At 35.1% G+C, this 26,117-nt stretch overlaps 2 protein-coding genes across 2 annotated transcripts; one reads left to right on the top strand and one right to left on the bottom strand.

Annotated features, from left to right (window-relative positions):
• Window positions 1-10,863: 10,863 nt before the first annotated feature.
• Window positions 10,864-11,436, top strand: LOC131650360 (uncharacterized). Its single transcript, XM_058920075.1, has one exon. The coding sequence runs from the start codon at window positions 10,864-10,866 to the stop codon at window positions 11,434-11,436; it is 573 nt and encodes a 190-aa protein (XP_058776058.1).
• Window positions 11,437-13,141: 1,705 nt separating this feature from the next.
• LOC131650367 (secreted RxLR effector protein 161-like) lies at window positions 13,142-13,573 on the bottom strand. The gene has a single exon (XM_058920083.1). It carries the CDS (start codon window positions 13,571-13,573, stop codon window positions 13,142-13,144), a length of 432 nt encoding a protein of 143 aa, XP_058776066.1.
• Between the last annotated feature and the right edge of the window lie 12,544 nt (window positions 13,574-26,117).

Genomic DNA, 26,117 nt, shown 5'->3' on the forward strand with positions numbered 1-26,117 from the left:
CACATCGAGGCCTACGCCACAATCGTTTCTCTAAATAACGGTTAAGAAATACATCGAGGCTTCACACCTCAATCATTTCTTTTCCGCTAAGTAGGAAAGAACATACATCGGGGCCTACGCCCCAATCATTTCTTTCCTACTATAAAATATAGTAACGGTATGATCTTCATCGGTATTTATTAAGTATTTTAAAAGTTGAAAAGAAAAGAATGCAAACGGGAACTAATCCTATTTCTAATCTAAGTTGTTTATGCAAGGGAATTAAAATGATAAACTATACAATTTATTAACAACAAAAAACTATACATGGAATAGGTAGAAGAAAATCAATATGCGACAAATAAAATTGAGAATTATAGCAAACAAATGATACTCACAAGCACACATACATCCATTAATTCTATACAAAAAAACGAGAATAAAAAATTAACTCCTAAGTCTATTAAAGAATTATTTACAAAGAAGTGTTAAACAAAGTTCAAGTATCACAAAAATGATTTATTAAAGGATTAAAACAATTAAGAAAAATTAACAAAAATCATGACAATTATTTACATACCCTAAAATATCTATGAACAATTTTTATGTATTTTTTATGTGATTAAAAAGAGAATTATGAGTTGAAAAATAAGAGAAAACAAAATAAAAATGAACTAGATCTAAACTACCAAAGGGGAGGGGTGCAACATCACTTTCAATATGAACTGAGATTGTGTCAAATAGGCGCATGGGCCTGCAAGATAGGGGTGGAAACAGTAATGGCGCTAAGGCCCATACAACCAGATGCGTGACCCACTCACTACTGCCACATATTATTCTCATTTCATTTCCATTTTCCAACCAGCATGCATGTTACGTCACGTTTTCTATTACGTTCCACTTTCTTTTCTATTACAAACAGACATGGCTTATATGAATTATACAACATGGCATTTTATTATTTCCAATACCAACGTAACATGAGAATAGAATGTGATAAGTATCAATGGGCCACATTTTCATTAAATCACTAACATACAAGATAAACTCCCAGCCACTAAGATATTAACATCTCAGTTCCCAATGATTGTACTAAGGACAAAATGGAATCAAAATCAGTCCCTAGAGACCAATAGGCTCGCGCCATCTCAGCTGCTCGGAGAAGATAGAAAAAGAACAGATGCCGGAACCTACTGTTCCGGTCATCTTCTCCGGCACAACCTCCGCCGGAAAAAAACAAAATGCCCGTAAACTTAAAAGTCTACCACTTCCCGACTCAAAATTTTCCCCTGAATCCGAATCTGCACTCAGTTTTCTTTAATTCTTCCCCTAAAGTTCGAACTTAACACATTTTCAAAGCCCTAACTTGAACAACTTCCATTAAAAACCAAACTAATCACAACAACGAGATTCAAATCATTCACAAAGCTCAAGCGAGCAATCTTAACATTCAAACAGCAAGTTATTCGAGCAAAACAGATCCAATTACCAAGAATGAAAAGAATGTGTAAATGTGCAGCACAAATGCTTCATGACCTATCCCATGGTGGCTAATGCTGAGAAGTTTATAGAACCACTTACTTGTTCAATTCTTGATTCCAGGAGAGAGTTCTACAAAGCTATGCTCCTCTTTGCCAAGATATGATGATGATGATGATAGTGAATGGAGATGATGATGAAGATCGAGGTTAAGTCAGATGATTATGGAGGAGGTTTGAATCCGTGGCTTGATGCTAGAGATTGATGAAGACGTAGTGATGGTGGTGGTAATGGCAGTGATGATGACGGTTTTTGAGTGGAGGTTGATGAGGGTTGCTAATGGTGGTTGGAGGAGGTTGTTGAAGGTGGTGATGATGATTGAAGAAGGAGATTCGGTTATGGAGTTTGTTGGATGAAGATGAAGGTTGTTAGGGTTGGTTATGGAGATTGTTATGAGAAGAGAGAAGAGTAATGAGAGTGTGCGGTTGTGATGTGAAGCTGAGAAGAAAAAATGAAGTGTGTAGTGTGAATTTGTGGAGTGAGGGTCCTTATATAGTGAGAGTGCATGTATGGCTTATGGTGAGGATGCGTGTAGTGTAGCTTTTTCTTTTATGTGTGCAGTAGTGTATGGACTGGTTGTAAGGGTGATATGCAGTTGATTGCAAGCATGGTGCATGGATTGTGTGGCTCGTGGCTGGATGTTCATGAGGCTCACTTTGAGGTCTTCTATTTCTCTCTATGGTCCACCATCTGAGTCGAGCTTTGTATCACTACAAAGAGGGAATGGAATTAAAGGATTTTGGTGTTGAATATCTCTTGAATCAATGCTTAGGAATGGGAGAAAAATGGGCTGGGACATGGTGCCTTGCTGCTGTCTAAGGCTTGCGCGCGCGTGACATGAAATCTAGCCTACATCCTTGTACAAGTGGAACTTTGCGAAGGCGCCGCTTTAGAACCTTATACCTCAATGACCATGCCACCAAAATTACTGGTACTTGACTTGTTGGATAGAGGGCATGGCAAGGAATATTGTGGTACCTAGCCTGATCCGAACGGAGACTTATAGAGCCCTAAAATTGGTTTCAAATTTGGCACATCACGTATTTGATGAAATGCATGCGTGCTGCCCAGGATTTTGCTTGGTAATCTGCCAATGCGTGACTTGGCAAGGGCTTGACTTTGGAGCTTCATCATTGATTCAATACTTACCCAATTGGATTGATTCTTATCTTATTGTGTAAAGAACATGGAGGGGAATTGATGGGTGTCAAGTTTGTAATCAATGGACTCTTGTACCTCTCTATAATCAGTCTTGAAATTGGCACACCACCTGTTCGATGAATTGCTTCACGCGTGCCCAGCAATCTGCCCAGCCTCATGACTTGATTCAAATGAAAATCTCCCACTTCATACATTTATGACTCTTCAACCAAGCTTCAAATTAAAAAGTGTCCAACTACAAAGTTGCTCTCCTCCATGAGAGGAACAACTTTGATGCTGTAAATTTCTCCAAAAAGTTCCATTTGCCACGTGTAAACTGATGGTGGAGTGGACTGTTCATCAAACTTTTTAAGGGCCAAAAAATTTTCTAAGTATGGAACTTTCCACTTTTGATTCTTTTCTATTTTTGGCAACTTTTGTCAAACTCCCGATTTTATTCATTCCTCGACTTTTCTTGACCGATTTTCCACCAAAAGTCAATATTCGACTAATTCTTCCGATTTCAACCCAAAAGTCAACTATTCTGATTTTTCTCCGATTATTGATGAAATTCCCGATTAAATCTTCTCCAATCAAATCCAGTCAAATGAATGCATCCGCATAGTCAGTATGAAAGCTTCTCACTCATAAAATCCATTCCTAATTAAATGTTGACCAGAAAGTCAACTGGTTGACTTTGGTCAAGGAAACCCTGATTAGGAACAACCAGATGAGTTACAAACTTGTACACTCCCCCAATGCCTTGAGTTGAGAAGAACCCTAATCCAGGAAGACTTCAATGAAAACAAAGCCACATAATCACACTTCAGATCCTCACCTTTGGTAGGAAATTCCTTTGCCATAAGAGTTCTTTCTTGCTAGTCTTTGATTAATACCAATGATATGCATGCATGGGTATGGATTATGACCTAAGTGTTGTATGTACATGAATGTAAAGCCTAAGCCAGTTAGAAGTAAAGGGGTAGGACAAATTTGGGGTATGACAATATTCAACTTGGCACATCTAGGGTGATACTTGAATTCCTTGACACTCTTCAGAGTTTGCAGAGATCTCTGGAGATACTCCATAATCAAAACAAACAACAGGGGAGAGATAGGATCCCCCTGCCTCAGTCCCCTCTTTGCTTTGAGAATCTCACTCGGGCTGCCATGAATAGAGAACCTATAAGATACAGTAGTTACACAGGCCAGGGTCCAGTCAATAAACTTCTGAGGAAAGTCCAGGTAACACATGATTTGGTGCAAAGCAGGCCATTCTACAGTATCGTAGGCTTTCTGTATATCCATCTGGATCATACACCCGGGGGAGATGTGCTTTCTTCCATATCCTCGAACCAATTCCTGAGCAAGCAAGATATTATCTTGAATAAGTCTTCCAGGTATGAAGGCTGATTGGTTCTCATTAACAATAGAGTTGATGCACTTTCCCAATCTCCTAGTCATAATTTTAGAAATCATCTTGTAGAGAGTGCTACAACAAGCTATAGGTCTCCAATCCTTGACTGTCTTTGCTTCTCCAGACTTAGGTATGAGAGTTATGAGGGAACAATTGAATCCCTTGTGCATTCTGCCAGTATTGAAAAATTCGTGAATTGTAACAGTAACATCCCTCTTCACAATTTGCCAAGTCTCCTTAAAGAAGAAGGAGTTAAAACCATCTACTCCCGGTGACTTGGTATTGCCTATATTCCCAAGAGCAGTCCAGATTTCCTCTTCAGAAACAGATTTGATCAAATCAAGAGAATCGTCCCTGGAAAGGCTGCTCCCATTCAGCATACAGTCCCTATCTATACCCTGCAAAGATCTGGAATTGGTTCCTACAAGAGTAGTATAGAAATCAACAATTTCGTTGGTAATATCCTCCCTGCTGCTAAGAATATCTCCCTTTAGGGAAGTGAGAGTTATCATTCTATTCATCTTATTCTTATCTTTAATAGAATTGTGGAAAAAAGAATTGTTCCCATCTCCAAGGTTGAGCCAGTCTATCTTAGCCTTCTGTCTAAGAATGTCTTCCTCCACACGATGTAACTCCAAGAGTTTAGTGGTATGAGCTGCCACATTGTTTATAGCAGTGCCATCGAACATGTTATTCTGCAAGTTCCTGTGAGCTTCATTCAACTCATGCCTAGCATACTGAATCTGCACCTGAATCCCAGTGAAACTCTTGTGGAGAGGCTTAAGAGGGGCTTGAAGTCTTTTCAGTTTCAGCCAAAGCCTATGCATAGCAGTCCCATTAACAGGCTGAGTCCAACTGTATCTAACAACATCTTGAAAGCCTTCCTTTCTACTGACACAATTGAGAAATTTAAACATTGTCCTTCTTCTGGTCTGTGGGGCAGGGCAGCTGATCTTGATTGGAGAGTGGTCAGAAATGCCAGGAGGCAGCACTTCAACAATGGCATCTTGGAAAACCTGGTACCATAGCACATTCCCTATTACTCTGTCTATTTGGAGTATATAGCACTAGAAGATTGTTTGTTGGACCATGTGAAATGACATCCCCTAGTAGGAGCCTCAAACAAGCCAAGCCTTTGCATCATCTCATCCAGATCTTTGTATTCATTAGCTGTAACTGGATTACCTCCGATTCTATCTTGGCAAGTCCTCACATTGTTGTAATCCCCCATGACTATCCAAGGAACAGTCACATTACTGCCAAGGGAACCAATTTGAGTCCATAAGACAAGTCTTCTCTCCAATTGGTTATAAGCATATATAATGGTTGCAAGATAAAGAGTTCTGTTATCTAGGCCTAGAACTTCAACATGAATGAATTGTTCCTCATAGTGCAGAGCTCTAATATTAATTTCCTGGTTTTTCCAAAGTAACCAAATGCGCCCATTGTGATGATGGGAATAAATGTCTATGCAGGACCACATGCTACCAAAACTCTTCCTAATCCTCTCAGCATTTATTTGTTTGACTCTCGTTTCTAACAAAGCTACAATAGGTACCTGTATAGTATAGAGGAAAGAGCTAACCTCTTTATGCTTTGTGTCTTTATTAATACCCCTTACATTCCATGTTGTGATCATTTGGATTTGCTTCTCTCTCCTTCTGGACATCCTCCAATCCCTAAGGGGGTGAACACATTCTGGACAATCATATCCAAGGTAGGAGTGAAATTTATCTTCTTCTTGGCCTTATCAGATTTGCTGGTATTCACTGTAGTCCATTTCTCCCCATGCATATTACTTGGATTCCCTTCCTCAAGAGTAGCTTCAGGGGTAGGTTTCATTATCTCATGCTCTGGTGCTTTGGGTTCAATAACAGGTACATCAGATTTCCTCTGCCACACCTTAGGTTGCTTCACTGCCACCTTCTTCATAGCACAATCGTGCCCAATTCTCAAACAGGACTGGCAATATTTAGGTCTCCATTCGTATTCCACCTTTTGTTCCCATTCTCTCCCACTCTGATCTTTTATGCTAATTGAATCCTTCACAAGTCTAGTGATGTCCACTTCAACAAGGACTCTGGCATAAGAGATTCGTAGCTTTCGCGCTGTGCATTCATCGGTTGTGATCGGCTTCCCCAATACACTAGTAATCTTGGAGATACTTTTCTTACCCCATAGGTGCAAAGGCAGATTAGGCAGAGTAACCCACAAAGGTAGCACCCTGAGTAGGTCTGTTTGCAACTCAAAATCCATAGACCAGTATTTGAGAAATAATGGCTTACCATATAAGAAGTAGGGACCTTGCTCCATGACTTTACTTTGATCCTCAGCATCCTTGAAACGAGCAATGAAGTAACCGAAATCATTGAAGTATAGTTCAGGAAGCGACACGAAGTTCCACGATTTCTCCATAAAACTCTTCACCGCGTGCATAGAAAGTGATTCTCCCAACGCGAAGATGATCACAACGTTCTCCCAATATCGAATCTCATCCTCAACATCGCAATCTTCAATGATGATCTTTTCCTCTCCATTGATAAATTGTGGTGGCACGAATTCAATAGGCATTCCCCTGCTAATGTCACTGTTACCCTGAATGATTTCCACCCAAGGCTTCATGTTCCCCTTGACAGTCTCCGGACGCTAATGGTTCACAGTGGCCGGAGATTTCCTTTGTTCCGGGGTTCTGGTGATAACTTTTTCAGGACTTACAGGTAGTGCTTGCGGTACTGGCGTGGATACGGATGCTTCCGCTGGTCAGGGGAGCGCCGCCGCCGTCGATTTCGGTCGGCCGACGCGCCGTTTGGCTTTGGTCATACGAAACCCTAGCAGAGAGTCAATATATATTTTTATATTAATTTAAAGTATCTCTAAATTTATATAAAAATTATATATCAAATATTCTAACATTAATGAATGGATCTACAAAGCGAATCGATCAAACCTGATATCTGCAAATCCTGAACTAGATATTCTTGTTGTTTTTCAACTTTCTAATTTCTAGTATTCTCGAAACATGTTTTATTTGTCTTTGTTACTTAAGGTTTTAAGGAATACTTCAACAATCATCATATTGGAGTGATATGACATGGATATGACATGGTTGTTATTGTTACTATCATTAATAATAGTTCAAATTTCAATATTGTTCACGACATGGATACTTATGAGAAATAGAAAAACAACATATGTTAAGGATTTGAACAATCATTCTACTACAAATGAAATTCTTTTATAGAGGCGATCTTTATATAGAAGGAAGCCTATCACTAAATACTCGATCGAGAGGTATACAAATTATTTAATTTAAAGAGGCATTTTTTTTTATTTCATGAGTTTTATTTATGTCTCCCCAATTTTTTTTATTTATTTTATCTTTTTTAATATAAAGTTAAATTAAATTAAACAAAGTTCAATTTCAAAGGGAGTGTAGCTCATATGGTAGAGCGCTTGCTTCTCGCATGTGAGAGGCAACGGGTTCAATTTTAATTTTATTATATTTTAATACTTCTAAATGATATTTAGTTTGATTTTAACCAAGTCCAAGTTCATATTTTAGAATAGTCATTAGTATAATTTTAGTTAATAATGAAATCTTATTTTTCAAATTTTATAAATGTTTAAATTTTTAGTAAAATAAATACTATTTAATAAATTTAACTAATGACAATAATAACTGTATATCATAATTTTTTGAAAATAACTGTATATCATAAAACAATAATTTTTTGAAAATAACTGTATATCATAAAACAATAATTTTTTGAAAATAACTGTATATCATAAAACAATACATATTTTAAATTAAAAAAAAATATATCATAATTTTTTGAAAATAATATATACTCTTTGTCAAAATTTACTTACTCTTTATTGGATAGTATATTAATTTGATAAAATAATTTGTAAAATAAATACTATTTAATAAATTTAACTAATGACAATAATAACTGTATATCATAATTTTTTGAAAATAACTGTATATCATAAAACAATAATTTTTTGAAAATAACTGTATATCATAAAACAATAATTTTTTGAAAATAACTGTATATCATAAAACAATACATATTTTAAATTTAAAAGAAAAAATATATCATAATTTTTTGAAAATAATATATACTCTTTGTCAAAATTTACTTACTCTTTATTGGATAGTATATCAATTTGATAAAATAATTTGTAAAATATATATTTATATTTTTTTCTAATTACTTTATGTTATAATCAATATTATAAATAAGAAATACTATACTATAAAAATACAATCCTTGGTCGAATATATCTATTTATATTTTATAAAAAAGTATTTTGTTACCTGATATATACTGTGTACATCGAATATATATATATATATATATATATATATATATATATATATATATATATATATATATATATATATATATATATATATATATATATATATATATAAAAAAAAAATTGTTAGCTGATATATTTTTTGTACATCCAATTTTAAGGAAATCCAAATGTTTTAAAAACCGAACCGGAGAAAAAACTGTTAAAATATGTTGGTCATTGTTCAATCGGTTCAACCGTAGTTGAACCGTATATTAAATTTAAATAAAACAAATATTAAATATTCTAATAAAATTAATTTATATTATAATTTGTAAAATAAAATTCTCAAATAAATACGATACTGTATATATTTATCCTAATTGATTAACTCAAAGCTATAACTTCTTCATCAGTATAATTTTTCACATCTCTTTAAAGACCAACATCGTTATCCCGTGTCCACAAACATTACATTATTTCTTCTCTTTCTATTTAATTTACATTGTCATGTGTCTTCAATTTTATTTTTTATTTTCCATCTATACAATTTTAAATGTTTGCTATAATTAATTTTTTAGATTTAAACAAAGAAATAAAATAAAGTAAAACATAAAAAATTATCTTTGATTTTTTTAACCGTTTGGTTCGTCAAAACCGGTCTTAATTTTATGGTTATTTTGATTTTTTGCGCTTGAAGCAATTTTATCCTAATTTTATAAACCTAACCGTTTATTGGTCTAAACCGAACCGGATTAGACACCGGTTCAAAGTTGAACTGGTTCAACCGGCCGGGTCAATCAGAGTTTTAAAACATTGAATTCCCTAAAAATTCAAAGATAGCATAATTAAAAAGTATTAAAAAAACTCATTGATTAAGTTTTAATTGATTATTTTAGTAAATGATAATATATATAAAGAAATATTAGGAATAATAATATTTATATAAAAATACTATCTTTTAAAAAAAAATATGTGTATTATATTTTTTTATTCTACATAAATATTAGAAATTGCAAATATTTTATTACAAAAGCACTATCTTTTTTTTTTTTGGAAAAAGAAATATTTGCAAAAGCACTATCTTTAATCATATATAAAGAAATATTATAAATAATTAATATTTATTATTATTATAGGAATACAACCGTTTGTCAAATATATACTTTATCTAATAAAAAATTAATTTATAATATAAGTAAATTTATAAATAAAAAATTATATAAAAAAAATCTTTAATCAAATATCTAATATTTTTAATTTTTTTTTTACCATAGTCCGGTGATATATACTATATTTAATTATTTATGCATTCTAGAATGTATATATAATTGGTATGGACTTTTCTTCAAATATACAAAGATAAATATTTATGAAAAATGCATAAAGAAAAACTCAATAAATAAATTTTAATTAAACATTTTAGTAAATTTAAATATATAAAATAATAAATATTTATATTATAAAAATATTAACTTTTGTCAAATAGGTAGTATTTTTCTTTATAGAAAACATATCAGATGATGAATAACTTTTTTCTTTGTCGAGTTCAAATCAATTTCATTGAACAACTTATCATCTGCGATTAAAACTTGAATTGTACATCAACTTTTAAATGATACAATTGTAGAAGAAATATAAATTATAATATCTTAAAACCGATTCAAAAGAAAAGTGTTATTTTAAGAATCAATTTGACTAGCGTTCTGGTTTTCCCTAAAAGTAGATCAATTTATTTTTCACCTAACAATATATGTGTAGTTGTAGAATACTTAAACTTAGCATCAACCTTGAACCTTCTACCCCAAGCTCCTATGCAATCCAGTATGTATGGTATTTGGGTAGGGATATAGTGGATCAGTTTTTTTTAAGTATTACAATCAAACTTATTCTGTGGACCAAATCATCCACGTTGCAATCAACATGAGTTGGGTTTATATGTAGGAGGTAGTCTAAAATAAATAGTGATAATCACAAATATTTTACAGTCATCAAATCATATTTCACAATTATAATGAGATATGATTGAACAATAGTATTAAACTTTTACACTATCACTTAATATATTATTGTAAATTAAAATTAAATATACAATGAATAAAAAATGTTAATAATTAAAAAATAAATTACTTAAGATTATTTTCATGTTAAAAAACTACATCAATGCATTATCTAATGCCTTAAAATTGTAATCAAATTTTCATATAACTATAATTGGTAAATTTTAAATTATTTTGTTGCGAAGGAAATATTAAAATGCTAAATTAATAATATGATAACATTTTTTATTTTTTGTGCAACTATGATTTTTTTTCCTTGTTTGTTAGGAAGGTGCGTTGTCTAATATAATGGCCTACATCTAACTCCAATGATAAGTTAGATGCATAGAATTTATTTGATATTTTTTAAGGTCCAAAATCTTACGAGGGCTTCTCAAAAGAAAGAGAAAGCAATAAGGAGTACTGAGTGTAGAATTTTCTTCAGCTATGGAGAATAATGGCCGAGTATGCACCATTTGTAATAGGTTCTTTTCTAATGGAAAGGCTTTGGGAGGCCACATAAAGTCCCACTATTCCAGATTGCCCATCCCTCCAAAACCTCCATTAAATAGTCAAGTACCTGAATATTCAAAAGAGTCAACCCAACGTCCAAATCACTTTACCACAACATCTTCCTTATCACATGTCAATACAAGAAATAACTCTATACACAATATTAGATATTTGAAAAGAAACTTCAATTATAACCTAGAAAACTTTGGTGGGAAAACTAGGTTTGAGTTTTATCCTAAAAATCCAACTGGAAAAAGATCGAAACGCAACCGTAGACAATTCAAAGTGTCTGAAGAAAGAGAAAAGAATATCCAATTTAATATGGCTGGAGAAAGAGAAGAGAATGCACAATTTAATGTGGCTGAAGAAAATGAAGATAGTACACAATTTCAATTAGTGTATGATGTTTTTGATATAGAAGCTGCTACAACACTGATTGGTATTTGTGCGAAAGAATGGCAACAAATCAAGGAAAAATACTATCAAAAGAAGGAAAAAAATTTGTGAAAATGGATCCATTGGATTTAAGTGAGCTATTTGTCATGAAGTGTTTCAATCTTATGAAGATATTGTTGGACAAGATAAAACGCATAAGAAAATTAATAATCTATCCGGAAAAAATCGGTGTAAGTGAAAACAAAGATGATATTGTAGAAGTGCATACGTGTATGAGTTGCTTCGAAATCTTTGAATCTGATATATTACTTCAGGGACATAGGAAGGTACACTTATCTTATTCGTCTCATTTTAAACCATAGAACCATGATTTTAAACTATGGTCGTCGTCGTTGGTTTAGATTTTAATGTCATTGCATTTTCTTTGTTTGAATAATGTTAAACATTTGAGTTTATTTTATTTTGATTATTATGTAAAGATCTTATTGGTAATTTTTATCTATTTTCAATGTTACTTATTTTTTTGGATACAACAAATTTCTTTTGAAATGGACATCTCTATTTTAGATCTAAATTTTCTCAACAAAATTATCACGCAGTTACAAGTGGTAATCAATTTGTCATTGATATGATATCAAATGATACAAATTACACTCTCAGTAATTTAATGTTAAATATTCCAGACTTTTAATCTAAGATCAAACGAGTTACAATAGACAAACTAAATTCCTCTATTCCTAACAAATTATTATTATTATTATATACAATAAATTATTGTTATTGTATATACTAACTATATTTTATTTAACTTATAGTGCAGTCTAAATCTTAATTTTTTATTTAACTTATTTTCTCATAATCAATGAGTTAAAATGTTAATTTTAAAATATATTGGTTTAAAATATTAACATAATAAAAAGTAAAATCAAAATTTAGGGATCATTATTCGCCTTCCAACTTCAATTGATCATATGGTTAATTATTTTGATAAAGGCTAGTGTTGAATATTATGAGAAACATGTAATACAAAAGAGAATCCATGAACTGAAATAAAATTATAATTATATTTCTTTCCCTAAATTAATTTTCCACTTACTACTTTGTCTATGTATTATTGATTTTATTAAATTGTTCTATAATTTTGTTTTCACCTTGTTCTTATTATGTAGTATCGCTCTTTGATAAAATATTGTTTGATATTATCTAAATCATTCGCTCACAGTTGTAGATGTTAGTGCGTGAGACACTTTTAGTAAGGACAGAATAGAGATAATAAAGGAAATAAGGATTATATTATTGAATTGAATGGTACAAATAATGATAGACTATAACTATTTATATACAACCTAATCGGGCTTGGGCTTACACAAGTTAGATTATATTTGATATTATTAGATTAGATTATATTTGATATTATATTAATAATATCAATCTCAATAGTATCTCAACATACCCCCTATAATTCGAGTTGTTGAACAATTCTAAAAATAGTCAATCTAAACTATTCCTAATTTCTTTTTCAAATTTAGGAATCTGTCTATCTTCAATTCTTTGGTGAAAATGTCGGTCAACTGTGTTTCACTAGAGCAATTCCTAACTTCAAGTTCACCTCGATTTATCTTTTCCCTCAGAAAGTGAAATCTAGTTTCGATATGCTTACTCCTTCCATGTAGAACTGGATTCTTCGTCAGATTTATGGCTGACTTGTTGTTTATTTGCAACACAAGAGGTTTCTTCACTTCGACCTCCATTTCTTCAAGTACTGATTTGATCCAAATTTCTTGACATGCATCATAGGATCCTGCTATATATTAAGCTAACACGATGATAATGCCACCACAGGTTGTTTCTTCGAACACCATGAAATCGGGGCACCAAATAGTTGAAACAAATATCCAGTTGTGCTTCTTCGATCTTCCTTATCTCCACACCAATCAACATCTAAAAAGCAAGTAACCGTTGCTTCTTTGCCTTCAGAGTCTCTTCGAAATAGAACTCCATAGTTTATCGATCCTTTTAGGTATCTTATAATTCTTCTTGCAGCCTTCATGTGTGACACTCTTGGTTCACTCATGTATCTGCTCATTAATACGACTCTGAAACCTATATCAAGTCGATTGTTGCACACATATCTCAGAAATCCAATAATTTGCTTGAACAAAGTTACATCGACTTTGTCTTCCTCTCCATGCTTCTCCAACTTCAAGTTTGTTTCGGTAGGTGAGGATGCAGGATTCAAATCATCCATTCTGAATCTCTCGAGTATCTCTTTGGCATACTTCCTTGATACAACATCTTACCTTGCTTTGACATTTGAAATTCCATGCCTAGAAAATAAGACAATTTTCCCAGATTCAACATTTCAATTTCCTTCATCACCATTTCTTTGAACTTCGACAAGTTCTCCATGCTATTTCCAGTTACCAACTAGTCATCGACATATAAGAAGATGATTGTTATATTTTGTTCCACAACCTGAACATAGACACCATACCCAGATTTGCATTTGATAAATGGTAATTCAACTAAGTATGAGTCGATCTTCTTGTTCCGTGCCCTAGGTGCCTGCTTGAGACCATAGAGTGCTTTCTGCAACTTATATACTTGAATCACTTCCTTTTGAATCACAAAACCAGGAGGTTGTGTGACATAGACCTATTCTTCTAAAGGACCATTCAGAAATGTTGACTTCACATTTAAGTGAAATATCAACCAGCCTTGGTTGCATGTCAATGCTACCACTAGTCGAACAGTCTCCAATCTTGCTACTGGAGAAATACTTCAGAGCAGTCGAGTCATGCTCTTTGTAGAAATCCTCTAGCTACTAATCTTGCTATATGTCTTGCGATCGACCCATCAGCACTGTGTTTCAGTTTGAACACCCCCTTTCCATCGATATCTTTTTAATGTGTTGGAAATTCGACTAACTGCCATGTGTTGTTTCTCTCGATTGCATGTAACTCTTCGACCATAGCTAACTTCCATTGTTGAATCTTTAAAGCCTCACTATAATTGATTGGTTAAACACCTGTAAGTAAAGCAAAATGAACTAATTCCCAACTGGTGTGACTTCATCTTCACTAGCTACTTCATAGTCTTAAAGTCTTGCTGGAAGAATTCGAGTTCTTTGAGGTCTTTGGCTTGTAACACTCACACCTTCTTCAACTTCGACAGTGTCAAGAATGTTGGAAACTGCTTCAACTTCGGCTGGAGTTTCGACAATTGCATCAATTTCGACTTCAGTTATTTCTTCTTCAAAATCATGAGCGGTTTTAGAAGTCAAAGCTCATCAATGGCTTGTTGATTGAATTACTTGAATTCCAATCCCGGGAAGAATTTTCATCAACCACAATATCTCAATTCAACACAATCTTCGCATTAACTCGATTGAATAGCCTATATGCACCAGTCTTGTGATATCCTACCAAAATCATAGGTTCACTGTTGTCATCAAGCTTACTATGTAACACCCCAAATTCTACCCGAAATTATAATGCGAAAAATATATGAGTATTTTAAAATTTCAAACAACACATTGGGGTATCACATATCAACTTATAACTTCAACTTGTATTTCATTCAATAATGATACATAGCATTCGAATTAACAGTCAACTATCAGCTTATCTCAACTCAAACGACTTGGAAGTATAATAAGTACTTGTTAGAACAAGAAATGTTCTGATCAATATTCTTTGTTTTGATGATAACATTATGTATGAATTTTGTATAAGATAATGTGGTACTCTAATCCTTTGCATTTTCCATTTCAGGAAATATATAAAGAGTATGCACAAATCAGCGCTCAGAAGCAACTGACTCAGAAAGTTCTGAATGGCTTCATCAGAACATGCTCTGGTAAGACATCAGAAGATGGTCATGCAGAATCAGAACATGAACTGGAAAGCATCAGAAGAATGGAAGTCAAAAGAACAAGCTCTGAAGTTCTGAATGGTATCACGCTCAAGCTCTTCAAAGTCAGAAGACAGAAGATGCTCTGCACCAAAGCTGATGACTCTGATATTCAAACGTTGTTATCTACAAAATATGAGTCCAGAAGAAAGTACAAGATGAAAGGCTGTAACGTCTAATATCTGACTGACAAAAGGAACGTTAGAAGCTACAAAATGCAAAGTCAGTAAAAGCAGCAAAAGCAAGGCTCGAGGTAGTTGACAAAAGTGTGAAACATTAAATGCAGCGTTGTACTATTCACGCAAAGCATTAAATGCTCCCAACGGTCATTTCCTCTCAACGTCTATAAATAGAAGTTCTCATCAGAAGATGAATACAACAATTACGCAAAAATACAGAAACGCTGTCAAATTCAAAAGCTTACGAACTTCATCTTCAACCTCACAAACTCTTGTAATATTTAGTGAGTGTTAAGCATAGAACTTAAGAGAAATATCACAGTTGTGATTACAGCTTTATTAGAAGCAAATCTATTCTCTTGTAAACTTTATTTTACATTGATTGTAAAAGGATTCCTAGAGTGATCAAGTTGTGATCTGTAGACTCTAGAAGACTTAGAGGTTATCTAAGTGGAAAATCATTGTAATCAGTTGGATTAGTGGATTAAATCCTCAGTTGAGGTAAATCACTCTAAGGGGGTGGACTGGAGTAGTTTGGTTAACAACGAACAAGGATAAAAATCATTGTGTTGATTGTTTTTATCTTCTAAGTTTTTGAGATACACTTATTCAACCCCCCCCCCCCTTTCTAAGTGTTTTTCTATCCTTCAGTACTTCATATTATTCAACTTTGAATCAACGGTTATAATAACGACAACTAAAACATCAACAAAATAGAAATAACAATATAAGCAACCCTTCGGGTGCTACGTATCAGAGCGACACACCAACTAGACTCGACGAAGCAACAAACTTCCACAACTATACTTAAGTACCTACCCATTTCCCATGGTAGGGGAAACATTAGCAGAAAGGGTGATATATCAAACTATATAAATAGGATCATGATAAATCATATATTAGGTAAAGAATATAAATGAATCACCGTCTCACACAACATCAACATAAACAGCAAAAAGAACATCATCAATGAATAATCATGATATCAACATATAAACATATTCAACAGGTCATCATATAAGCATCATTAATAAGTCAACACATAGGCATCTTTATTATATATCAGAAATTAGACATATTCAGTTAATCACATTCACAAGTATTAATATCATCATTCTATTCATTAAATCACAAATTCACATCTTCACATAATTCCATCATTTAATAAGTTACAAAAATACAATCAATATATAGTCACAAAACGTCACAACTATGAATCACCTAAGACACATGGGACATGACTCATGTATATGCATGTGGTACCAATCGAAGCTTCAGCCCCCGTCACCAATTGCCCAATTCGGAGGCACAAGACATAAGCCTTCGTCACTAACTTTCCAATCCAGGTCGTCACAATATATATGCAAATGTATGCGACTCGATGAACCGAACATCACACAACATCATCATCATCATCATTTACTTCACAAAATATTCGTCACAAGGCATACACCTATATCACAATTATTACCGATTATTAAAGGTAATAACACTTCACACATATTACAACAATTTCATATAAATAACATAACAATACCGATAATTCACCTAATCAACGGTCGATAACATTAACAAATAATCACAAAGATATTCACAACCAAACCATAAGATATAATCACAACTCAATACCGGTTAATCGGACACAATTCAATTACCTCACCGATTATCCGATTCATTCGGTTAAATTCACTACTTACTGTCATACCATAATCCCTATGTTATTTACTAATTCCCAAAACATGATTACGGTCAAATTCTCGAGATACTGTTATTTACCGACAAACCGAATAATTTATCTAAGTCCAAGTATTTTCCAATTAAATAGACTAATTGAAATTAATTCATCTACTAATTAAATCAACCAATTAATAACCATACAAAATTAATTTCAATTCAATTATATTCTATTCCTAAAATGTGTGTCAATTCCCATCACAAAACTAACATTTATTTATAGAATATTTAAATCAAACACAATTTCGGTCGATTCGTAAAATATCACAATTTCAACAAAATAACACCACCACGTTAATCTACTAATTAAACTTAGCTACCACGTAAATTTTCATCAAATTCCGGACAACTAATTATACCGCTTAATTCAGATATTTCGATCAAACAGACTATTTCGAATCACACTTTATTAAGCTTTTACTGTTTTCAATTATTTTTATTTCATAATTACTCATTTCTTCTGTATTATCCATTACATATATATTTCTATATCAATTATAAGTAACAGAATTTTTTTACTAATATACATAGTTCTATTTGATGTGATTTAGAAAACTAAGTTATTTATTAGTATAATAAAATGATAGTGTATATTTGAAAATAAATGACAAACTAAGAATAAAATCAAGGATTAAGAGAGAAGTTAAGCAAGTGGGATCCACGACGACTAGCTGACAGTCGTCCCAAGGGCTACACGGTCGTCTCCTACAGCACAACGTCATGTTTGCATATGCTCTGAGACACTTGTTGTTCTAAGCACACTATGCATTCATTTCACTTAAAAAAAAACAGAGAATTTCTTTGGCCACCTCCCAACCTTCTAGCTCACCTCTGGTGAAAAACCCAGAATACCCCTGACTTCAGAAATGAACTTCTGAAATGCAGGAAAAAGGTGTTTTCGGAGATGCATCTCCGAAAGCGCCTTTTTTTTAAAAATTTGACTTATTTCGGAAATGCACTTCCGAAAACACCATTTCGGAAGTTCATTTCCGAAATACTGCGCATTTTGCAGATTAAGCAAAACAGCCCCCTCCCCCTAATTATTTACCCTAATCTTCTTCCAAACTCACACCCCAAGAGATTTTTGTGCAAACCAGTTCCAAGCTACCTCAAAGGCTCCAACTACTTGCTCTATTACATTCAAAAGTCCTCAAATCCATTCAATCGGTAAGCATTTTGATTTTAAGATCTATGATTAAAATATATATTAGGGTGTTTACAAATAGCAAAAAATGTATTAGGTTAGGTTTATACTGATATTTAGGATGTTTAGAATGTGTAGACATAGGTTTGATGTTTGGTTTTCGGGGACGCCGGGTGCAAGTTCTCGTGGACGTGGGAGAGGGTACATCTGCTTCAGGATCTAGGAGTCGGCTGGCTCGGGTATCTTCTTCCCGCCAGCGAGAGGAGGAGGAGGAGGAGGTGCCAGTGCCATACTACGAGGCGGAGGGTGTACCGGAGGTTGACCCTCCAGCCGGGGAGGAGGATGAGCAGGAGGATGGCTATCCGGGAGGGCCCTTAGACACTTCCGTGCTGATTCACTACCACGATCACGTCGCTCGGCGGATCTGGGAGGGAGAGGTATTTTTTTAATTTAACTGTTTATTTGTCACCATTTTTTATAATCTAACCGTTTATTTGTCGCTTATTTAATATATGTCCGCTTCTTTAATATATGTCGCTTATTTGTTTTTTTTTTGTAACAGGAGAGAGAGCCGCTGAAAATGGTCAACCACGCCCGTAAGATTTTCGGTCTGTTTAAACCAGCAGCTGAGTGGTTTAACGACCATGTGCGAGGTTCAGGGCTCAGCGGGCTCTGCATGACGGGGTACACCACGATCAGCACCGGCATGCAGGGGGCATTTGTGGAGCGCTGGCACAAGGAGACGTCCTCTTTCCACTTGCCGGTTGGGGAGATGACGATCACCTTGCACGACGTGCAGTGTCTTCTCCACCTGCCGATTAGGGGGCCGCTGTTGACCCACTCCAAGATCCAGAGGGTGGAGGCCATTGAGTGGATGATGCTCTACTTGGGCATGGAGCACGAGGTTGCTCACTATGAGTGCGCCACGACTTCTGGGCCTCATGTCCGGTTCACCACACTGAGCACTTATTTTGAGCATCATCTGGACGCGGCTGCCGAGGCTGAGGGTGCGGGTAACGAGCTGTTCACAGAGTATCACCGCGGCTGCGCTCTCCGGTGCTGGTACATGCATGTGGTAGGCGCTGCATGCTTTGTGGACAAGAGTGCCAGGTACGTCGATGTGACCTACCTCCGCTACTTCATGGACCTGGATACCGTTCACCAGTGGAACTGGGGGCAGCTACTCTGGCATACCTCTACCAGAAGCTGAATGAGGCCTCCAACTGGAGGAAGAGGCAGTTGGTCGGATCCTGCACACTGCTTACGGTACGTTTTATTTTAATACATTATCGTATTTATTTATTTATTTATGTTTCGTATTTATTTTTAATACATTATCGTGTTTCTGTTTCAGAGCTGGATCATCTCCTACTTCTCCCGCATCCACGACTTTCACATCGATCCTGCGTACGTGGACGCCATGCCCAGGGCCGCCAGTTACGATCTCCAGAGGGGGAACGATGCGGTGGGACCATACCATCTGTACTTGGACCGCACGATGCACGACGACGTCACCTGGAGGCCGTTCGTCGACTACGCTCAGATTGTCCCCTTTGACGGCATTGCTCTATATTCAGGCTGGTTGGCATGCGAGACCGGCATCATGGTCATGTATCTCTCAGAGCGGTGCATGCATCAGTTTGGATTCGTGCAGCGGATACCCAGGTCACCGTTTGAGGCTGCTCCCGACACAGTGACCCGAGTGCAGCTCACTGTCATATGGGCGGAGTGGCAGCAGCATGTGGTACCGCAGGAGTACCGTCTCACTCGGGTCACACAGGACTGGCACAGTGAGGAGGGGTACGTCACATGGTTCTACCGGGTGTCCCATCCTCTACTGAGACCCGACGTTCCCGGCGCTCCTAGGCCAGCACATGAGGAGATCCTGGAGAACCAGCAGGCCGAGGATGACCATGCCATTGATCTCCTGCCGATCTGCCAGCGGATAGAGATGCTTGGGCGGGACGCCTTGGATCGGGGTGTCGTTCTTCAGGGCGGTCCAGACGCAGTCGCCGCGATGGAGGCGATCGTCACTGATGCGGGCCGTGCGGCGGGGTACAGGCGGCAGAGGAGGGCTCAGGGTGAGAGGGTTAGGCACACCCAGTAGTGGTCGGGTTTATTTATTTTTTGTTTTCGGATTGTATATTGCGCACAGTATTACTATTTGGTTCGGCTTGTATATATTATTTGGATTTTATTTATCGTATTAGTATTTTCAGTTTATCTGTTGCTTATTTTATTTGGCGTTTGCGTTTAATTAAAATGCGAGACTGTTTAAGAAAAAACATAAAAAAAAAAACACAGTTTCTGCATAATTCGGAAATGAACTTCCGAATTCACCCATGAGGTGTTTTCGGAAGTTCATCTCCGAAGACACCCCCCATGAGGTGTTTTCGGAGATGAACTTCCGAATTATGGAAATTTTTTTAAAAAAAAAGCGCTTCGGAAGTTCATTTCCGAAGCAGGGGTATTTTGGGATTTTCGCTGTGGGTGACCCCCCATAGGGAGGTGGCTAAAGAAATTTTCAAAAAACATTAATATGACTATGTTCTTCTATGCACATTAGCACACTTTCTTTTCTGCTCACATACGATTTCTATCTCAATTCCATTTTCACAGATTACATTATTATAACACACGAACTGCATAGTAAATTAACTATTCCAGAACCTAGTATTTCTAATAACCATTTCAATGATTAAATGAACATCAACATTTTTATGAACATCAATTGAAATTTTAAGCTATAACAGAAACAAGATTAGCACAACACAACGACAATTTATACCCTAACCCACATACAATCTATCATATTTCAATTTAGGTAGTAAGAATCCCCCCTTACCTGGGATTGAGTGTAGCTCCAAGAAGATTCAATGAAAAATTGGAGAAAAATGACCCTTTAGAGCAATACTTTGATCTCCTTCTTCTCCTCTTCACAACCCTAACCCCTTTTCTATTTTTTTTCTCGGTTTCCTTCCTTTTTTCTATTCTACTACTTCTTAAAATTATAAAAAGTGATACCACCACCACTTAGTCACTATTCATAATGGGCCTAATAAAAATACACCCTTAATACTTAAAGATACCATAATATAAGCCCAATTTAATTTTTACACTTAATGTAAAAATATTACTTCCACTTAAATACCATTAAAATAAAATCCAATTATTTTAATATATCGACTTATTACTCAATGTCTCATATTTCCGGTCTAATCTTAATTACTCAAAAAATTTCCAAAACGCTAAAAATTAACTAATTAATATTTTTAATACTAAAAATATTAAAATCTTCGGTTAAATGTTGATCCGCTATCCCGAACTAATACCGACTAAATCGCCCCAAAACGCGAAAATTTCAGTAAACATCACAAATGTCTAAATTATGCCAATAATTATTTTTCCGGGCGTTACATACTTCTTTTTGCATCAGGAACATGCTTGTAACACATAGATCCAAACACCTTCAGATAACTCACTAATTGTTGTTTGCCACTCCACACTTCTTTAGGAACCTTATTTTTCAACTTCCTGGGCACCTATTCACGATATAAACTGCAGTCGAAACAACTTCATCCCATAAGGACTTTGGCAGATTCTCCTTCTTCAGCATGTATCTCGCCATATCCAATATGGTTCTATTCCTTCTTTCGGAAATTCCATTATGTTGAGGAGTATAAGGAGCAGCTGCCTCATGATCAACACCATGTTCGACACAAAATTCTTCAAACATCTTGGATGTGTATTCTCCACCTCCATTTGTTCGCAGAACTTTGATTATCTTTTTACTCTGGTTTTTGACAAGTATCTTGAACCTCTTAAAGATGTCAAATACTTTTACCATTCTCATGATCACATAGAGCCACAACTTTCGGCTAAACACATCGACGAACGAAATAAAATATTTGTTTCCACCAAAGGTACGTTCTTCGAATGGACCACATACATCTGAGTGTACCCCTTCGAGTATGCAAGATGATCTCATTGGCATAGTCGAAGCAAAAGAATTTCTGGATTGCTTTCCGACTAAACAACCTTCACATAATTTGTCAGGCATCTCAAGACTTGGAATACAAGTCACCATATCTTGAGTAATGAGTTGATTGAGTAATCAAAAGTTCAAATGTTCAAACCTCAAATTCCACAACCAACTATCCTTGTGGTTGACAACAATTTTTAGACATTGTAGTTCAGTCGAACCGATCATGGTCTTAAATGTCCTGTTCTATGGCAGAGGAGATTTCAAGAGCAAATTGTTCTAAGGGTCGAGGACAATCCTAAGGAAGATCCTATCTTGCTTTGGCTAACTGGCGGTCCTGGTTGCTCCTCCCTCACTGGTCTAGCATTTGAAATAAATATGAGACACACCAAACACGACACTGACACATAGAATTATACGCTTATTATAACTACTTGGTGTAACTGGTGTTATATGTCCAATAACATTTTAAAATGAGGAATACGACAGAAGCTTACCAAATTTGGTGTTGAAACCTCATTCATAGACAAAGGTAAGTAGCATTATATTTTTGGATTTGCCTGTTGGAAATGGTTTCTCTTATCCCAATACAGAAAATGTTGCTCAACAAAGCACATCGAAGCTAGTTCGCAATTCTCATCAATTTCTTCGGAAGGTACTTAGTTTTTCATCTATCATAATATCATTTTTTGCAATTTGAGATTGGAATAAAACAAGTTGTAATATTATTATGTATATGTAATACGGTGAACTGACTTTATTTGAAATGTACGGTAAGCAAGAGTCGCCACCGACTTTTATTTATCCAAATTATCAGAAAGGCTAAAAGAACAGGAAAACCCTTTTTAAAAGAAAAATGAGTTCGGGGGGTAATTTATACAAAGGGAAGGTGTAAGGCACCCTTTGCATCCATGGTTTTCCATAGGCTCTTAATTGCTTTGCTCTTTAGTTTTGAGGCCAAAAGTTTTAGAAAGGTAGAAGAAGAAGAAATAAGGACTTTAGCTCGTAAATGAGCATGGCCTTTTTGAAGGTTTATGAAAAAGTGTAAGAAAAAGATTTAAGCCAGAGCAAAGCAATTAGGGGTAATTACCTGGTTAGATGAACAATGTTCTTTTTAGCCTTTCAGGGCTATCCCTACCATAAGAGGGTAAGGAAGTCCTTTGATTTCGAGGTTGAAGAGTCGTCGAATTATCGTTCGCCACAAGACTGTCCCTAGCCATAGAGGGGCAGGTAGTCTAAGGGAAGGATCAGAATAGCCATTTTTTGTTTAGGCAACCAGAGGATACCTCAGCATTTCGTAGGCAACATCGAGGGACGAGATCATATTAGCGAATCGAAGGCAGCATCATTAGGGACTTATGATCTGAATGAACCGAGGGCAACATTGCTGAGGTATCCTCGTATTTGAGGGACTTGGCTATTCTGCATTTTAAAACACAAGGCAACAGGCAACAGGCAACAAGAGAGGTACCATAAAATGTGCGTGGGTGCAACAATCACGTGATCAGATTCAATAATACTATCTTGTAATTAGGTGATTCTAATTCAATTCAGGGTTATCACTCCCTAGGATTACTAACCACACAATAATATAATATGGCAGATTTAAGTGCCTTCAAGGCCACACAATACAACCTCGGAGCAGATACAAAAATATTATGGGAATGGGGGAAGAAAAGCAATAGAACCCCACAAGGCAGATAGTTCTGACATAAGTAATAACAAAAGGAAAACAAAGTAAATTGAGTTTCAGGGTTACCGAACATTTGAGCTTTGACTGGTTTGTTAACCCTGAAAATTGGAAAAGGAAAAATAGACAAAAAAGGGGTGAGTGTAGGCGGGGTTCATTATATTTGAAGGCAAACCCTAACTTTAAATAAAAGAGGAAACAAATAACAAATACTTAAATAAGGATTAAATCGGGACTTAGCTTTTGATTTGATATGGTTCGTAGTCGGAGGAACCCTGATGGTATCCCTGAAAAAATTAGCTGTTTCGATGTGGCATGGCGCGTAGTCGGAAGATCTTTGATTAACCCTGAAAATTGGGCGCCAAGAAGAGAAACGTTAGTGCATTACCAATTCGTTGATTGCAAACACAAACCCTAATCTAAACCAAAGGAGGCAAATAAAGTACTACGATATTAAACAAATCCTAAAAGGTTTGACAAAATCGAACGTTTGATATAAAATAAATGAATATCTAAATGAATAAATAACCCTAATTTTTAATTAATTAAAATATAATAATGTTAATATTATATAAAAAAATCGAAATTTCGATTAAATAAATTAAAGAATTATAAAAATATGATTTTATAAATAAATAATTTTAAATAAAAGAAGTTCTTCTTTTAAAAATAATAAAGAAGAAAAAAATAAATAAAAGAGGAAATATGTAATTAAAAAAAGAAAATAAATAAAAGTTATAAAACTTAGCTGAATATTCTGGTGTGGGCTGCCTTTAAGGGTACCTGGTGTACCAGCGCTTTTTCATCCATTAGATAGAGAATTGAGATGATCCGATGGAGGAGAACGAAGGGGCGTTATAGGCCTGAAGGCGTGCGTATCACTGAATCACCAATTAGTCCATATGTTAAAGGAAAAAGAAAATTTGAGTGTCACGACCAAGGATCGAGCCCTCGTCATGATAGTCCACCCGCGCTTGACTTACCACCAAACCATTCTCATCTCGTTGTCCAACAAATGCATAGAAAGCATAATATAATAAAATAACACCTAAGAAAATTTTGAACGCAGACTTCGCGCCTCACCCTCTTCGTCTCCTTCGTTGAGCTCACCGGATTCACAAGCTTTTGGCCACGGTTTTCACGCGTGGCCATAGCTCTTCCCCTTAAAAAACCTGCAATCAACCTCAATCGAAACACACAAATAGACCAAATCGAGTATAAACGGTATTAGGAATTCAATGGACTTATTAATTCGGCCTAATATCGTCCCTACGAAAAACCTCTGTCTTGGAGGATTTAGAACCCTAACAATGGCATTATGTCATGTATGCATCAAACATCTAATTAAACCGACCAGAAATGTTCTAAACCTCAATATAAACACGTATGCACAATCAAATCAGAAAGATGCGAGGAAAGTATTTTGATGCTTGAAATATCTTGAATCTAAACGAAACTTGGTCTGTGCTTCAACTCTGGTTCACGGTTTTCTCAATCTCTGTCCAGGTCTCCTTGCAGCCAATTGTCCCTTTTTTGATCAGCAATCCTTATGCATATATATATATATATATATATATATATATATATATATATATATATATATATATATATATATATATATAAGTCTGAATTAGGTTTATTGAGGTGAATCAAATCTTTGTTATTATGGAGATTGGAGTGTGAGAGATTCTTGATTGAATTTTGATTGCAATCTTGCTAAATACTTATTATTCTCCCATCAATTCTTTGAACCAAATTCCAAATGATTTGCTCTGATTTTTATGATGAGATATTGGATCTAATTTAGAATCAAATACAATCTTTGATTTTTCCTAGTATTTTATTTAATTTAATTTGAATTTAAATGATTAAATCCAAAATAAAAATAAATAATATGTACTAAAAAAATGAAATGTCCTATGGATCATGGATGGCCTTTTGGAACAAGTTTGGATCACAAAACTTAGGCCCATTTGGAAAAAGATGAATTTACTCAGTATTTACTTTATACATTTTCTCAAAATAAGAACGAATTCAACACACCATAACTCTCTCATTTTTTATTGTATGGAGATGATCTAGGACTTTTTGGAAAGGTTAAGGAATCCTCTAAAAGCTCCTTTTTGTTTCATCTCAATTGAAGCTTCCATG

Source organism: Vicia villosa, linkage group LG1 (assembly GCF_029867415.1).
Source record: "Vicia villosa cultivar HV-30 ecotype Madison, WI linkage group LG1, Vvil1.0, whole genome shotgun sequence".
Taxonomy (NCBI): Eukaryota; Viridiplantae; Streptophyta; class Magnoliopsida; order Fabales; family Fabaceae; genus Vicia; species Vicia villosa.